The sequence below is a fragment of the Mustela nigripes genome, chromosome 14 (assembly GCF_022355385.1).
Source record: "Mustela nigripes isolate SB6536 chromosome 14, MUSNIG.SB6536, whole genome shotgun sequence".
In the NCBI taxonomy this organism is placed as follows: Eukaryota; Metazoa; Chordata; class Mammalia; order Carnivora; family Mustelidae; genus Mustela; species Mustela nigripes.
Genome location: NC_081570.1, coordinates 11,590,161 through 11,606,858, shown reverse-complemented (window position 1 = coordinate 11,606,858; position 16,698 = coordinate 11,590,161). Strand labels below are relative to the sequence as shown.

The window sequence follows — 16,698 nt, the reverse complement described above, 5'->3', positions numbered from 1 at the left end:
AACCCCTGGTACCTGAGAATGTGAATTTACTTGGGAGTAGGGTTGTTGCAGATGTAATTAGTTAAGACGAGGTCCTGGTGGAGTAGGGTGGGCCCCTGATCCAGCATGACCAGTGTCCTAATATGGAGGGGAAATCTGGACACACACACAAGGCCACCATGTGAAGGCTGGAGTTCTGCTGCCACACGCCTAGGAACTACAGGCAGCTAGAAGACCTGAAACAGACCCTTTCCTAGCGACTTCAGAGGGCGCACGGCCTGGCCAACACCTTGATCTCAGGCTTCTGACCTCCAGAATCATGAGACACATATTTCTGTTGCCTAAGACACTCAGTTCACGGGGTGCCTGGGTGGCTCAGTGGGTTAAGCCTCTGCCTTCGGCTCAGGTCATGATCCCAGGGTCCTGGAATCAAGCCCCACATTGGGCTCTCTGCTCAGCGGGGAGCCTGCTTCCCTTTCTCTCTCTGCCTGCCTCTCTGCCTACTTGTGATCTGTCTGTCAAATAAATAAAATCTTTAAAAAAAAAAAAAGACACTCAGTTCACAGTACTTTGTTTTGGCCAAGCAAATGAATGTGCACAACCTCAAACAGAAACTTGGTACTCACTAAGCAATAACTCCCAATTCTCCCCTTCCCCCCGGGGACCCCAAATCTACTATCTCTATGAAATGTGTCTTTTTGAAGCATTTCCTATAAGCTGAATCAGACTACACTTGCCCTCTTGTGACTGGCTTCTTTCACTTAGCATAATGTCAAGACTCATCCATGTTGTAACATGTGTCAGAATGTCATTGTCTTTTTCAGAGAGAGAGTGCGAGCAGTGGGGAGTGGCGGTGGCAGTGAGGGGCAGAGAGGGACAGAGAGAATCCCAAGCCGACTCTGCTCAGCACGGGGTCCCATGCAGGGCTTGATCTCGTGACTGTGAGATCATGACCTGAGCCGAAAACAAGAGTCTAACGTTTAACTGACTTGAGCCACCCAGACGCCCCCGGCATTGCTTTTTAAAGCTGAATAACGTTCCTCTGTATGGATACACCACATTTTGTTTATCCATTCATCTGTCGATAGAGACACTGGCCGATTCCACCCTTTGGCTACCGTGAATAACGCTGCTACGGGCGCACACGTACCCATTCCAGTTCCCTTTTTCAGTTCTTTGGGTTATAACCTAGGGGTGGAACTGTGCGGGTCCACGGTAATCCTACATTTTCTGAGGAACTGCCAACTATCTTCTATGGCAGGTAAAAGTACATTCTCACTAGCAACGTCCCTTGATACATTTGTCCTTATGGATTCGGAGCCCTTACTACCACCCAGAACATTATTTCATTTATATACCGCATTTACTGTCTGCGGTTCTCATCCCTAGACTGCAAACTCCGTAAGAGCAGAAATGCTAGTTGTTCTGTCTACTGCTCTGTCCAGTGGTATTCAGCACATAGTAGTTGCTTAATAAATACTGAGTAACTGAATGAATGTGATCCTGGGGCTATATCTGTGCTTTTGAAGAGGGAACCACTCAGTATCCCAGAGTCAACTGCCGGCAGGGCTAAGACGGTGCTAGTTCTATTCTAGGCCCTAGGAATCAAGATTAGGTCAGGCAGAGACCAGGTGGATGCTGACATTCCCAGGGTCCCTGGGAGCAAATGGGACTGGAAGGATGTCTGACGAAGTTGCTGGAAGGGCTCGCAGGCTAAGTGTGTATCTGTCTGGCTGTGATGTTGTGGCTGTGATGTTATAAGCCTAGAATGGAGGTGTGTCAAGTTAGGGGTGGGAGACTGCGGAGGATGGGGTGTTGATGGGGAGACCGTGAGCATCGATTCTATTAGATGGAGCCTCAAAGACTCGGAATCAGGAGCCTTAAGACGCATCACCATCACCCCCTTAAAGCAACAAAGGGAGCACAGATCAGCAAAGGGATGGAACTTCAGGCTCCCCAAAGGGAAGGAAAATGACCTGGGGGCGGGATTGAGACTCAGCGTCCAGGAGAGGTGCAGCCCCGCCCCCAACGGACTCTTGGGTGGGGCCGAACTAGACGGGGGTGTGGCCAGAGGCGGAGACGCCACAAGACACACACACCCGCCCCCCGCCCAACTTTCTCTCTGCCCTCTGCTCTCTGCTCACCTCCAGCCGGGGCACTCCGGGCCGGGGAGCTGGGCGAGGGTACCGGGGCTGGGCTGGGGGAGCGCCCAAGGCCCAGGCCCCGGCGCAGAGCTGAGCGCAGGCCGCCCAGCTGGGCCTCGGCTGCGCGCCGCTGCGCCTCCACGCGGGCTAGCTCGGCCTCCAGGCCTTGAGCCCGACCTTCCGCCGCGCTTAGCCGCAGCCCCAGCTCCGCGGACTCGGCCCGCGCCGCCTCCAGCTTCAGCTCCAGGCTGCGGGCGTGGTCAAGCTGCTGCTTTTCAGCGCTGCGCGCCTCCTCCAGGGAGCCCAGCAAGCCTCGCTCTCGGGCCCGGAACTCGCCCTCTTGCTCCTGCAGCTTCCTCTGGGCCTCCTGGACCTGTAACAGGCAAGGCCGAGATGTGGGGGTCAGCAGGGCCTCCCCCACCCGGCACCCTGCCTCCCAGGTCCAGCCTGGAGCCCACCCCCCCCAAAAGCGGCTTGCACAACCCCTGGTTTTTAGTGGTCCCCACCCAGGCAGGATGTGCAGGAACAACCCTGGGAGTGTGGGAGTTAACTGCCAGAATTTTTCTCTTCCTTCTGTGTATATGCCTTGTAATACACAGTTTCTTAGCAATAAACTAACAGCCAACACTTGGCTTATCAGTGCCAGGCACTAAATACTTTGCAAAAAACTCCAATTACCACTGTGAATCATCCCCGTTTTACAAATGAGGAAACTGAGGCATACAGCAGTTGTATAACTTAACAGAAGGCCACACAGCTACTAAGTTGAGAGCCAGGATTCAAAGCCAGGCACCCAGGCTCCACAGACTTTTAACTATGAGCTCGTACTGCCTCTCTGTGCACATAATTTATCAATAAATCACACAACAGGGCATGTACTAAAAAATTATTTTCTGATGGAGTGCATGGTCACACACAGAGCACTCTGGTTAAGGGAATAAGTCAACCCCTCATGGTCATGAGTTTCACTAGAAGCCACCATTTACGGAGGACCTGGAAGCCAGGACCTATGCCAGGGCCCCCATCCCATGAATGCTCTGAAGCACAGAGAGGTCAAGTGACTCAGTCAAGGTCAGACAGTAGGTTCACTACAGGGAAATAGTCAGAAAAGCAGAACGGAAAAAGCGCAGGCTTTGGAGTCAGACAGACCTGGGTAGCGGTGTGCCTACGCGTCTGGGTGTCTGTGTAAAATGGGAGTAAGCATACCTATCTCCTGAGGCAGCTGGGAGATTCAAACCCAGTTATAGAGCTCCCCCTCACCTCCCCACCCCTGCTACACAGTTCTCGCAGTTATTACTATTACACCTGGGGAAGAATTTCCAAGAGTGGGGGACAGGGACAAGTCCTAAGCAGGGATCTCTCAGAGTGACTCCAGCACTGGAGTCCCCACCTACTCCTTGTTGATGGGAGGAAGCACAGGGCACCTCCACTGTCTCCTAAGACCCTCCCCATCCACACAGCCCGCGCCCATCCGAGGTACCTCCTGCCGCATGGCCTCCAAGTTGGCCTCGCCCTTCAGTAGCTTCTGTCGGAGGCCCAGGGCCTCCCGCCGGCCCTCCTTTTCTGCCCGCTCGCCCAGCGTCAAGCGACCCTGCAACTCCACCAGCTCCCGGCCCAGCCTGGCGTTCTCACTGTCCAGCATCTTCATCTGTGAGAGACAGCGGACACAGGGAGGACCTCGGACCCATTCTCAGCATCCACAAGCCCTTCTAGCCCAGCATACTGACAGCCTGTTCAACTCTGCCCCATACTTTGCCGGGCCCAGACCTGGGGGGGCACTCAAGACCCAGTGCTCTAAGGACACAAACACCACACCACCTCAGAGCCACTGGGAACCTGCCCCAGGTAACTTCACCAAGCTCCAGCCATGCCTGGCACCTGGGCACCGAGGACCTCCACTGACCACCTCATCATAACCACTCACCGTGGGGAGGGGCGGACCCCCATCGGAAGAGGAACTCTGGAGGGCAGGAGGCACAGCTTGCTGGCCCCTTTCTCTGCAGGGATGCCTGAGTTTTATGGTGTACTTGCCACGGGTCCACCCCTGTTCTAAGCACTTCAACTGTACGAACTCATTTCATCTTCACACAATTCTATACGGGCAAGTACTAACATTATCCCTATTGAACAGACAAGAAAACTAAAGCTCAGAGAAGAGAAGCGACTTGTCCAAAGTCACACGGCCCACAAGCAGCAGACTGGGAGTCAATCTCAGACAAGCAGAATGCAGAGGTAAGTTCTAAGCTCCTATTTCCCCAGAGGAGCAGGTGGGGAGTCAGGCCCGGAGTGAAGGGAACAGAGATCATGCAGTAGCACCTAAAGCCCCCAGCGAGAGCCTGGCGCACACACATGCCTTCCTTTCGGGGACTCCCATGGCTTTCTGGGACTCCCACCGAGCAGGAAGGTGGCTGAAAGGGTGGCGGGGGCGCTGGTGGGGATGAAGAGGACTTGGTTGTCAGGCCTTGCTAGCTCTGGGCAAGGTAGAACGGAGGAGCCCACTGGGACCGTCGCCTGTTCTGCAAGTCTTCTGGGAAGGCCTGAGCCAAGGATCGTTTTTATATTTTTAAATAGTTGGAAATGGCTTGTTTTTATATGGCTAGAAGAAAACCAAAGAGGAACAACATTTCTTACATGTGAAAAATGATATAAAACTCGAATTTTGGGGACGCCTGGGTGGCTCAGCTGGTTGAGCGGCTGCCTTCAGCTCAGGTCATGATACCAGCGTCCTGGGATCGAGTCCTTGCTCAGCAGGGAGCCTGCTTCTCCCTCTGCCTACACTCTGTCTGCTTGTGCTCACTCTCGCTCCTCTCTCTCTCTGACAAATAAATAAATAAAATCTTAAAAAAAAAAAAAAAAAAAACTCGAATTTTGGTGTCCAGACACAAAGTCGGAATGGACCACATGCCCACACATCTCTGTGCTGTGTGGGGCTGCTTTCCTGCTCCGACGGCAGAGCTGGGTGGTTATGACAGACTGTGCGGCCTGCAACGCCAGAAGTATTTACTGCCGGGCTCTTGGCAAAAGATGTTTGCAGCTCCGGTTCCATCTCGCCGGGTCTGTACCTCTAGGTGTTCAAGGACTGCTTTGAGATTTGGACAAGAGCTCTAGACCCTCTCCTGGGAGAAAGGTGAGTGACTCCTTACACAAATGTACACACACACACACACACACTCACTTTTGCATACAGTTTCAGGGCTTCTTAAGTTGGAAAGACTTGTTAGAGATCAAGGCCCTGGTTTTGCAGCTGTGGCGGCCCAGGCTTTACAAATGGGGTGCTGCGGGTCCAGCATCAAGAACCCAGGGTCAGTACCTGCCGCCGGAGCTCCTGCAGCTCCCTGCGGGCCTCCAGCCGGGAGCGCTCCACCTCCTGCAGCCCGGCCCGCAGCTCCTCGGCCTCCTTGCCCACGGCCACCCGCGCGTCCGCGAGCAGTGCCAGCTTCTGCTCCTTGTCCTCGTTGGCAAGCTTCAGGCTGGCGTGGGGAGGCAGAGGTCAGAGGCGGCCACTGGCCCCGGGAAAAGTACAGCGTGTAGGTCTACACAGAGGCCGCTCCCTGATCCCTCGAGTGCGTCCGGCCGGCTCTCAGCCCAGAGATGCCCCAAGTGCTACTTGCCCACAGGGCCCCTCCTGAGCTGAGCCCTGGAGGGCCAGGGGCCAGGTCCAAGGCCACAAGAGGCAGGCCAGTGACTCCAAGGTTGGGGCTAGTCTCTGGGGTGACCCCAACAGGTGGGGTCACCTTGCCTTCCGCTACCTTTCCCTTTCTTTCAAATAGGAAAATCACCTAAAACCCCCCCACGCGCCCAGCTCCAGGGGCAAAGACTCGCCATCTGTGTGACTTCCCCAGAACCGCGGGATGAAGTTAGATTCCAGGGACAAGATCCAGTGTGAAGGACTCGGGGCGGGTCCCCTCGTGTTGCCCCACCTGATCCGCTCGCTCTCGGCCTTCTTCACGGCGGCCCGCAGCTCCTCGTTGGACCGCCGCAGGGCCTCGCGCTCCTGGACGCCCTCGCTCAGGCTGCGCCGCAGCTCGCTGGCCTCCTGGCGCTGGGCCTCGCGGCCATCCTGTCCCTCGCGCACCTTGCGCTGGGCCTCCAGCAGCTCCCGCCGCAGCCCATCCCGGGCATCCTCCAGCAGGCGCAGCTGCGTCCGCAGCTCTTCTGCCTGGGAGGGTGGCAAGCCGTCACGGGACAGGGGACGGGCTCTGCTCCAGCTGGGCCTTGGCCGAAACCAGCCCATACTCCTGTCCCTGGCCACGGGCACCTGCCACTTCCCTCTGCAGCCACTGAGACCACATGTGTGAGATCTGATTTGGCGCAAAGCATGATGGAGTTAGTGGTGTTTGGGCCTGGAATAATCAGCCCCTGGGATCTTTCAATGGAGGGACACCCAAGAGGCCTGGGACCCGCCCAGTGCCCTGAGTCCCCCATGTACACCCCAAGGACTCCATAAATGCTTATTGCCTCCTTTCTGCATTGGCTGTTCAATCGCTCTCACATGCGGGGACAAATCTCACACTCTTCCAGACCCCAGCAGACCAGGCCCCAGTGGCATTCAGTGCGCTGCCCGGAAGAGGGGGGACAGCTCACCTCACGCGCTGAGGATTCCCGCTGCCTTTCCAGGTTTCGGGCCTGTTCTTGTAGCCTCTTGGCCTCCTGGGCATGGGCGGCAGTGGCCTCCTCCAGCTCGGCCCGCAGGTCCCGCAGCTCGGACGTCAGGGCGTTCACGGTGCTCTAGGACAGGCGGGCTCCTCAAACTTGCTGCCACCATAGCCCTCCCCCGGCTGCTCCCGGCGGGGCCAGCTCAGCTGTCCACCTTCAACTCCAAACATGGCCCTTCCTGCTGCCTGGCCAGACAGCCCTTCTGGTCCCTCGATGCCCAGTGAGTGCTGTCCCCACAGCTGCTCCTTCCCTCAGGCTAGGATTCACCCAGCTCGACAACCTCCCTCTGATGGGGACTCCCAAGGAAGGGCTGAAGCTTCCCCCACAGCCCAGAGGCTTCTCCAGGGCACAGTCATGCACCCCACCCCTTAGACACGGGGCCCCTCCAGACAGGGCCACGCCTCCCAGCTGAGATGGAGGCCCACCTGCCTGGCCTGCCCTACCCGGTCCTGCTCCTGCCGGCTCTGAGCATCTCTCTTCTGCCGCTCCATCTCCAGGGAGATGGCGGCCAGGCTGTGCTGCGCGCCCAGCAGCTTCTCTGACAGTGCCGTCTTCTCGGACTCCTTCAGGGACAGGGCCTGGGCAGAGGCAGGGAGCAAAGAGGCTTGGAGCTTGGCTGGTCATGGGGGCATGCTCGGGCCTTGCCCCCACCCTCCCCGGGGAAATGTGCCCACTGCGGGCTTGGTACCTCGTCTGGGTCACTGCAGGTGGACCCAGGGCAGCGGTGCAGACACACCCCTTCTATGGCCCCAGAAAAGGGCACAACAGCCATATAGTAGGTCTGGACATGGACACAACTTAGAAATCTCCCTAACTGGCCGCAACAATCCTGGCCCTTCACCACTCCCCTCTTACAGATGAGGAAACTGACTCAAGAGGTAAGTGACTTGCTCAGGGGGACACGGCTAATGAGGAGACAGATGCTATCTAGCCTGACTCCATCACGACATTATGGGTAAGATAGGAGTTCGTTCTCCAAGGAGGGTCCACTGATACATGTGGGCCTCACGGGGACTGCTCAGATCTGGGGGCACCCAGGCCAGCCCACTGTGGCAGAAGGGATGGCGGACTGTGGGTCCGCTTTCCTGGAGCAAGGGCTCATGGCGTCACGAAGGCAGCACCACTTGGTGAGTTCCCACCATGCACCAGGCGTGGCTGACCACGGGACTCAGCAATGCTTCACACATGCCCCTTGAGCCCCCCATCCTGCAGGCGAAGACCCTGAGACCCAGAGAGGGACTCCTAGCTCCTAGCTGCTGGGTGGCTGAGGAGGGACTGGCTCCAGAACAGGGGCTGCCTTAGGCAGCCGCGGAGGCCACACCAGGGCTCACGAACCTGCTGCTTCTCGCTCTCGGCCAGGAGGAGGCCCTCGTCCCGCTCCTGCTGCAGGGCCGCGATCTCTTCGCTCAGCTCCTCCTTCTCCGCCTCCAGCCGCGCCAGCAGCTCCTCCCGCTCCCGCTGCAGCTGGTTCTGCAGCTGGGCCCGCTCGGCCTCCAGCTCCCGCCAGGCTGCCTCCTGTGGGCAAGACCCAGGCACCTGTGACCCCCCAAGGTTCGGCCCAGGCAGCAAGATCCACTTGTAGCCCAGACCCTGAGGGGCAGGGCCCGTGACCCGGTAACTACAGGCGGGGTGAGTGATCAGAGCTGTGACGGGGACACACCAGGGCTGTGCAAGCCCCAGGGAGTGGCAGCAGCCCTGGCCTGGGGGTCAGAGAACATTTCCCGAAGGAGAGATGGGCAGTGGTCAACCAGGTCAAGAGAGAAAAGAAACAGAGCCCCAGGCCCAGAGTCCAGCCCCAGAGATGGCCTGGAGGCTAGAGAGAAGCTGATGCACTGTTTAAGGTCCCTGGAGCTTGTACTATGAGGGGACACGGTGAGCAAAGGAACCAGAGTCACAGGCAGCAGCCAGGCCAGACCAGGCCCTGTGGGCTGTAAGGAGACGTTGGCCAATTCTGAGAACAGTCAGGGCAATAGAGAACCTCAAGTCAGGGTGACGAGGAGTATCCGAATTTGGGACTAAGGAGTTGTTCAAAGCTATGGAAGAGGGACAGGGATTGGGGCTCCGGTAGAGAGGAGCTGGGTGCGCTGTGAGGGACAAAGGTGACCAGGGACAGCAGAACAGCTGGCCTGACGAGTGCAGATTTGATGACATTAAGAGGTCAAGTCAGGGGGCACCTGGGTGGCTCAGTGGGTTAAGCCTCTGCCTTTGGCTCAGGTCATGATCTCCAGGTCCTGAGATTGAGCCCCGAATTGGGCTCTCTGCTCCGTGGGGAGCCTGCTTCCCCCTCTCTTTCTGCCCGCCTCTCTGCCTGCTTGTGATCTCTCTCTTTCTCTCAATCTCTCTGTCAAATAAATAAATAAAATCTTAAAAAAAAAAAAAAAAAAAAAAAAAGGAGGCCAAGTCAGAAGGCACAGGAGGAGTCAGAGAGGACACAGGAGTTTGGCTCCCTAGAGGGTGGGCGGGTGTGTAGGTAGAACCCAGAGAGAAAGATAGGCCCCCTCGGGGTCCCAGGCAGGTATCTGGCCCCCAGCCCTAGGCCCCACCAATTAGTGAAAAGTAGACACAAGTGCTCCTTCTGCGAGTGATTTGCTGCCCCCTGCAGGAGAAGTGAGATGCATACCTGCCCCAATCCAAGAAGTGAGATGCAGCCCTGCCCCAAGGCCTGCTCTGGACGGTATCTCAGGACCATAATAATAGTGGAGAACTTATGAAATGCCAGTCACTATGCTAAACACTTTCTATGGATGACCCCGCCTCATCCTCACAATACTCTACAGCATCATTGTCCCCACTGTTACAGATCGGGAAGGCCCTTCCGGGAACCTAACCAGGATGTGGCCAAGATCAGGTCCCAACCCAGGCAATGAAATTCTAGACCCAGTGTTCTTAGATAGCACTGTTCTGTCTTCTAGTAACCTGGCTCTATGTCCTTCTATGTGCTCAGGTTCCAGAGTGGTCTTTCATAGGCAGACAGCACTTCTTAGCAAATGAATATGCTTTCCTACTGTATGTTAGGTCAGCATTTCCCAACTGTGGCTCTGGATCACCTGCATCAGGCTCGCTAGGGCTGAACCCGATGTGGGGCCTGAGCAACCGTGTGTTTGAGAAGGCATAACCAGTGGCTTCTCTCAGCTGCCCCTAGGGTCTCTGGAACAGAGATGAAATTCCATTTCACAGAGTTGGGGACCGATGCAGAGTGAGAATAATAAGTTCTCTGAGGCCACAGAGGAGACACGGGTTCAGAGCCCTGCCTGCCCCAACCAACTGCCCAAACCTTCTCGCGCTGAAGTCGTTGCAAGTCCTCCTCGTGGGCCGTCCGCTGCTCCCGGAGAGAAGCCTGGGCCTCCCGCTCAGCCTGCACCAGCTTCTGTGCCATCAGCTCCTTGTCCAGAGCTGCCTTCTGCTCTGTAATTGTCATCTGTTGCCGTAGGCCTGCCAGCTCCCCTGCACAGGAGGGACGGGAGGAGGCGACACGCCCGGGTCAGAACCTCCCTGTGGGCCAGCAGACTCAAGCCAGATGAGCCATGTGGGCGGAATCCCAGAGCGGAGAGGCTCCACCTGGGATCTAAGCTGAGCTGCCTTGGAGAAGCTTCTCACCCTCCCTGGGCCCGATTCCCCATCTGCCACATGATTCCACTGGCCCCACCCCCCTCCCTATCTAGCCAGAATGGCATCAAAGGAAAGAAATGACATGAGGGGAAGACTCCCTCGATAGGGAGGTTAGCAAAATACAACCACCTCCATAAAGGACTGAGTGCTTACGAGGGCTCAGACTCTTGGGTGAGCCCGTGGGAGCTACTCTCACTGCAGATTCACTGTAGCACTCGGGTAGCTGACCTCGTGCCCAACCTACAGAGGAGGGAGTGGAGGCTCAGAGGAAACAGGCAATTCTCCAAAGCCGAACAGCTTTCCATACAGCATCTCCTCGCATGACTGATGGCTACAAACGCGCTTGGTGGGCTGTCAGCACCAATGGATGTGACCATGGGGGAAGCCACCCCCACTGTGGACAATCTAAAAGCCACCTCCTGGGTAGGAAGCCCGCCAGAGCCTCTGTCGGCATTTCCCTTCCTGGTTCTGTCTGGCCCAGGGAGATGTGGACGGGAAAGCTAATTTTTGTGGCCCAAGCAGATACCTAGTCAAGGCTTATTGAGCAAGAGGAAGCCCTGAGTTCAGATACTGGACAGGGAACGTGGAGGGAAGCAGGGCTGTGCAGGGGGTTGGGCTGAGAGAGTCCACGGCTCTGCAGAGAACTCAGACCTCTCTAAGTGCCCTGGTGACGAGAAACAGCCACCGCTGGCCGAGCCAGGCACTGTGCCAAGGTCTTCCCGTGCTTTTCTCGCCTCATCCTAGCAACAGCCTTAGAAGGTGAGTGTTAGCACTACTCACTGTCAGATGAGGAACCTGTGGCCCAGAGAGAGAGGGGGCTTGCCAGAGAAAGCTCGGATCTAAGTGGCAGCAGCAGGACTGGAACTCAGGTCAGCCAGACTCCAAAGCCAGTACTCCCAACTTCTGGTGACCCCAGGACCCGACAGGTTACAGCCTGGGCTGGAGCCTAGAGTTCCCCACCCCCAACTCAGGACCCCCCCATACCGGTGAGGGCTTCCTTGGCCAGCAGCAGGGCCTGGCTGTCGGCTTCCAGCTGCTCCCGGCGGGCCTCAAGCTGCGCCAGCTGCCGCTGCACCTCAAACAGGCTACTCTCCAGGGCTTCCTTCTCCAGGCTGCAGCACACACAATCCGAGGCCTTGGGACTCAGCTTCCCAGGCCCCAGGAAACGGTGACTCCCGGGGCGTGGCCAGCCGTGGGCCAGGTGCCAACCTACCTGCTCAGCCAGGCCCACGCTCCCTGGGGAAGGCAGGGCCCCTAGCTAGGACATGCTGGCAAGCCTGGGTCCTAAGTAACCATCCCTGCAGACCAATGCCAGCGTGTGGCTGGCCACAGTGCGGCCCCGGGCAGACCCCCAGGGTGGTAGTGAGCCCAAGGGCCTTACCGTAAGCGAGTGGCCTCCTCCGACAGGGTCCGGCCTTCTCGCTCAGCAGCTGCCAGCTGCACCGCCAGGCCAGCCCGCTCCTTGGCTAGCGCCTCCTTCTCCCGGGCCGCCCTCTCCAGCGCCTCCACCTGCCGCTGGGTCTCCCTCCGTGCCTGCTCCAGCTCGTGCTCCCGCCCGCTCAGCTGCCGGGAGAGCTGCCCCCCAACCCCGGGCACTATGAGCACCACTCCCCAAATCTCCCAGCTGCTCACCAAGCAGCACTCCAAGCCTGAGCCCAACCCCGCCCCGGCCAGGCAGGTGGGAGACCTGGGTTCAAGCCCAGGCTGGACCCCGACGTGCTATGCGTGCCTGGGACAAGTCACAGCCCTCTCTGGACCCGCAACGTACACTTGTACCAAAGCACATAAGCGTCCTCACGCAGTTTGGGGGTAAGTTTCTGGAGGAGCTGAATATACAAAACAGACTCGGAGTGGAGACCTGGAGCCCTGCTCCCCATCTAGGGGATGCCCCATGGCCCATCCCCTAGAGCCCCTTCCCAGGAACCCCAGTCCCCTAGCCCCTGGATCCCTAAAGCCCTAAGGTGCCTTCGAGCTGTGTTCTACAGTCTAAGATTCCAATTCAAAAATTCTCTATCTGGTATCATATCGTGAATTCTTACTGAGCAGTGAGGTCTCCATCTACCAAGTACTTACACGGTGCACACTTCAGAACAGTCCTTTGTGATGAGAACTGTTAGCCCCATGTTACAGAGGGGGACACTGCGGCATAAGGAGGTTGGGTAGCTTGCCCAAGGCTCCCAGCTAGGAAAGGGAGGGCTGGATATAAACCCAGAATCAAGCTCCTAGGCCTGGGAGTTATGCCAGCACCTGACGCAGGGGGCTGGGAGGCTGAAAGCCCCTCCCACCTGCTCCCCCCTCGCCCCGCCCCCACACCCACCTGGGCCAGCTGCTCCTGCAGCATGGAGCGCTCCTGGCGCAGCGAGGGAAGCTGGAACTCCAGGGCCTCCCGGGCCTGCTCCGCCACCCGCAGGGAGCCCTCCAGGCCCTGCTGCTCCACCTCCTGCTCCAGCCGCAGCTGCTCCAGCCGCTCCTGCTCCTCCCTCGCCAAGGAGGCCTCCTGCTCCACCTGCCGCTGCCGGCCCAACAGAGCGGCCTTCTCCTCTTCGAGCTGCGGCAGCCGGGTGGCAGCAGAAGGAGCAGGTCGGCTCAGCCCCTCCACCTATGGAAGGGGGTCCCACCCAGGACCAAGGATGCCCCCTCCTCTGCACCACTCACCCACCCCAACCAGCCCAGGGGAGGGCCCATGGGGAGAAAGGGTGGTCCCTCGGGCGTGTGGACAGAGGGGCAGTGACCAAGACAGGTGCAGGGCTAGAGGTGTACAAGGAGGGAGGCACCGGGGTGGGGGCGCCCGCTGGCACCAGCCTACCTGGGCGACAAGGCGGTTCAGACCCAGCTTGTCCTGTGCAAGGCTCTCGTTGAGGGCGCTCAGCTTGGACAAGGAGTCCCGGAGCGAGGCCTCCTCTACTCTCAGCTTGGTCACCGAGAGCTCGAGCTCCACGCGGCCGGCCTCCGCCTGCCGGGCCAGGGCGGCCAGGGATGGTCAGAGGGGAGAGGCGGAGAGAGAAGGGAGCCGGGGAAAAGCAGGAAAAGACGTGCGGAGACGGGGAGATGGGAGAAGGTAGACAGATGGAGGCAGGAGTGTGGGGTGGCACAAGAGGCAGAGAGAGGGGGCCCCTCCGAGATGGTGGGGTCGGGGGGGTGAGAGAAGACATGACATGAGACGGAAAACTACCAGTGAGGAAGGCCTGCTGCCTTCGAAGTTACGCAAAAGCCACACATGGCAAAGCTGTGTGGGAGCAGGTGGACCCCAGGTCGTGCAGGGCAGGGCCAGGGCCAGAGGGTCCCTCAGACTGGGGTCTAGGGGGGCACTATCAGGACCCAGACTATGGGGTGGGCAGGCACCCACCAAGGACAGCGCCCCTGGCTCCCACAGTCCCCAGGACCTGCATCTGGAGATGGGACGGGCTGACCTGAAAAACAGGCACTGGCCCAGGAGCGTGTCGAAAGGCAAGGACAGGACCATGAATAGAGGGCAGGTCACTTGTGGCTGGGGTGTGAGGTCAGCCTGCGGTCAGGGCTCAGCCCGAGGCCAGCCTGGCGCCGGGGTCAGTCTGCAGCCAGAGTGAGAAGGCCTAGGGCCCTGGGAGAGGGACGGGTTAGTGGTGGTGCCACCCCGAGGGTCCCACCTTGGTCAGCGCCTCGGCCACCTCGGCCTTCTCCGCCTGCAGCATGTCCCGCTGCAGCGTGGCAGAGCTCAGCGCTTCCCTCACGGCCACCAGCTCCTTCGCCAGCCCCGAGCGCTTCCCTTCCAGCTGCTCTAGCTGTCTGTGGCTGTGGGACAGAGGGTGCCGGCCGGGCCTCAGACAGGAGCCCTGGAGGCCAGAGCCTTACTCAAAAGAACAGCCAAGCCCTCTGCTTCGGGCTCTGTGACTCTGGACCCCGGTTTTCACATCTGCAAAATGGGGTAACAGCTCCCTCATGAAGCTGTTTTAAGGATACAGGATCTACTGAACACGAAGTGCTTAGAACAGTGCCTGACATACCTCCCCTCCAACAGCCAGTAGAAACATGAATGATACCGAGTACCACGAGGTACTAACCAGCACCACGACTTACGCCTCAGAGGAGAAAGCAGGGCGTGCACGGTGAAGAGGTTAACGCTGAAGGCAGAATGCCTGGGTTCAAATCCTGGCTCTTCTACTAACTAGCTGTGGGACCTTGGTCAAATTACATGACCCTTCTGTGCCTCAGTTTCACCACCCACAAAATGGGGACAGCGACAGGTCCTACATCACAGTTACCATGAGGCCTGAACAAGGGAACGTCGGCGCTTAAAATGGTGTCCGGCACTTGGTAATATTATTATTAACACTATTCCTGTAACTTGCCATTTACAATATGACTATTACCACGGTCATCCGAACTCTGACTGTTGTCACCACCCCCACCCCTACCTCACAGCGGTCTTCTGATCCCAGGAAGTGAGTCTATGTCTGAGCCTGTTGCCTGAAACGGGGCTGGTGGGAAGGCCTCACCTCAGAGGGGTGCCATGGAGATTCCTCCAGACAGCAGGGGGCGTGGGTCTGCCCCCACCGACCCCAGCCCCCAGGAACACCATTGGGAGCCCCACGGTCTGTTTCAGTGGCCCTGGCAGGAGACCAAGAGCCACTGACCTGCGCTCCAGCTCCCTGCGAGCCCGCGTGCTGTCCTGCGCGGTGTCCTCCCGCTCCTCCTCCAGCCGGTCCCGCTGGCGCCTCAGCTCCTCCTGGGCCGCCTGCAGCTTCTCCCGCTCCTGCCGCAGTTCCTCGGCCTGCTGCTGGGCTGCCTGCAGGCTGCAGGCCAGGCTGTCCTTCTCTCTGCAGGACCAGAGCCGGGAGTGCTGTCAGGGACACTGGGGCTGCTTTCCCCAGGGAAGGAGGCCAAGCTGCGGGCCTAGCCTCAGCCACAGCCTCCGACCTCTAAGGCACGTGCCTCCAGGAAGCCTTCCCTGCCCCCCTCCATGGGTGACTCACTTCATCCACATCTCCCTGGAGCCGACTCTTCCCCAGGGCGACATCCCAACAGCCAACCCCCCCAGCTCAGAGGCCCAGCAGGATGGATGGAGGCACTGGCATTATTTCCAACAACCCCACCAGGTTGAAGAGGCCGGGCCAGGCTCCTGGGACCCGCAGGCAGTGCCAGTCCATTGGACAAGGAGATACCCCTACAGCTCATCCACCCTCCCAAGCCCCACGATTCTGGAGACAGAGCTCAGTGTGCCCAGATGCCACCCTTCCTGCTGCACAGGCCGGCAGCACGTGGGAGCCAGCAGTGGAGGGACAGGGCAGCAACCGGGAACTCTGGAGATTTTCAGAGTGCTGCCTTCTCCCCGAGTTCCAGCAGTCACAACAAAGCGGGGGTGGGGAGTGTGTCTGTCACCCCTCCTTCCTAGCCAGCTGGGGTTTTCAGCTCAAGCTGAGGACTGACTGCTGGCATCGTCTCCGTGGCCCCTACCTCTTCACTCGAAGTGACAACCTGGGTGTGTACTAGACACTAAGGTCGGCAGGACGTGAGAAAAACCACACAGCACAACATCAAAACAGCACAATGCAAAGTGAGGTGCTCACTGTGTACACGACTACAGAAATGCCCTCCTTCCAAGGCATGGGAAGCTCTGGTTTTGCTTCCAGAAGGACGTGAATTCCAAGTTCTACCCCCAGCCACACCCCTGTGTCAGCTTGGACAAGTTTCTCAAGCTCGGGACAGTCACAGCTCCGAACGGCGTGAGTCTGATGGGGAGACTAACTGGGCTAAGACACGTAATGCACTTGGAACTGAGCCTGGCACCCGGCAGGTGTATGGGGAGCGTCCTCTGCCTCACTACCCAGAAGCACCACAGGAAGCAGAACTAGTGCATTCATGGGTTAGGCTGCGACGAGGGCCCACGTCTTTATTTTCCCTTCATTTTTGGAAATTTTTACTCTGCGGTTACATTTATGAAGAGACACAGCAAACCACAACAACAAAACACAAAAATAACCAGGCAGGTAAGAGCAGGTAATTTCTTAGCACTGTCCATAGAACTCTCTGAGATGATCGAAACGTTCTATGGCTGTGTGTGGCTACCGAGCACTTAAAATGTGGCGAGGACAACTGAAAGACTAAACTTTTACTTTTTAAAATGATTAACTGGTTGGGCGCCTGGGTGGCTCAGTGGGTTGGGCCGCTGCCTTCGGCTCAGGTCATGATCTCAGGGTCCTGGGATCGAGGCCCGCATCGGGCTCTCTGCTCAGCGGGGAGCCTGCTTCCCTCTCTCTCTCTGCCTGCCTCTCCATCTACTTGTGATTTCTCTCTGTCAAATAAATAAATAAAGATTTTATTTATTTATTTG

At 58.1% G+C, this 16,698-nt stretch overlaps 1 protein-coding gene across 9 annotated transcripts in view; it reads right to left on the bottom strand.

Moving 5' to 3' along the window:
- CROCC (ciliary rootlet coiled-coil, rootletin) overlaps nucleotides 1-16,698 on the bottom strand; it is a 47,171-nt gene that overhangs the window by 9,302 nt on the left and 21,171 nt on the right. For all 9 annotated transcript variants that reach the window (XR_009399647.1, XM_059376380.1, XM_059376382.1 and 6 more), the window contains 14 exons: nucleotides 15,002-15,184; nucleotides 14,015-14,159; nucleotides 13,195-13,341; nucleotides 12,706-12,936; nucleotides 11,770-11,963; nucleotides 11,373-11,500; nucleotides 10,054-10,223; nucleotides 8,115-8,294; nucleotides 7,223-7,357; nucleotides 6,708-6,851; nucleotides 6,044-6,282; nucleotides 5,434-5,593; nucleotides 3,604-3,771; nucleotides 2,124-2,496 (listed from right to left, as the gene is read on the bottom strand). Coding sequence is in view for 8 of the 9 variants with exons in the window: in XM_059376380.1 (XP_059232363.1) it covers nucleotides 2,124-2,496; nucleotides 3,604-3,771; nucleotides 5,434-5,593; nucleotides 6,044-6,282; nucleotides 6,708-6,851; nucleotides 7,223-7,357; nucleotides 8,115-8,294; nucleotides 10,054-10,223; nucleotides 11,373-11,500; nucleotides 11,770-11,963; nucleotides 12,706-12,936; nucleotides 13,195-13,341; nucleotides 14,015-14,159; nucleotides 15,002-15,184 (2,597 nt within the window). In the remaining variant the exon portion in view is untranslated. The remainder of the gene's footprint in view (nucleotides 1-2,123; nucleotides 2,497-3,603; nucleotides 3,772-5,433; nucleotides 5,594-6,043; nucleotides 6,283-6,707; nucleotides 6,852-7,222; nucleotides 7,358-8,114; nucleotides 8,295-10,053; nucleotides 10,224-11,372; nucleotides 11,501-11,769; nucleotides 11,964-12,705; nucleotides 12,937-13,194; nucleotides 13,342-14,014; nucleotides 14,160-15,001; nucleotides 15,185-16,698) is intronic.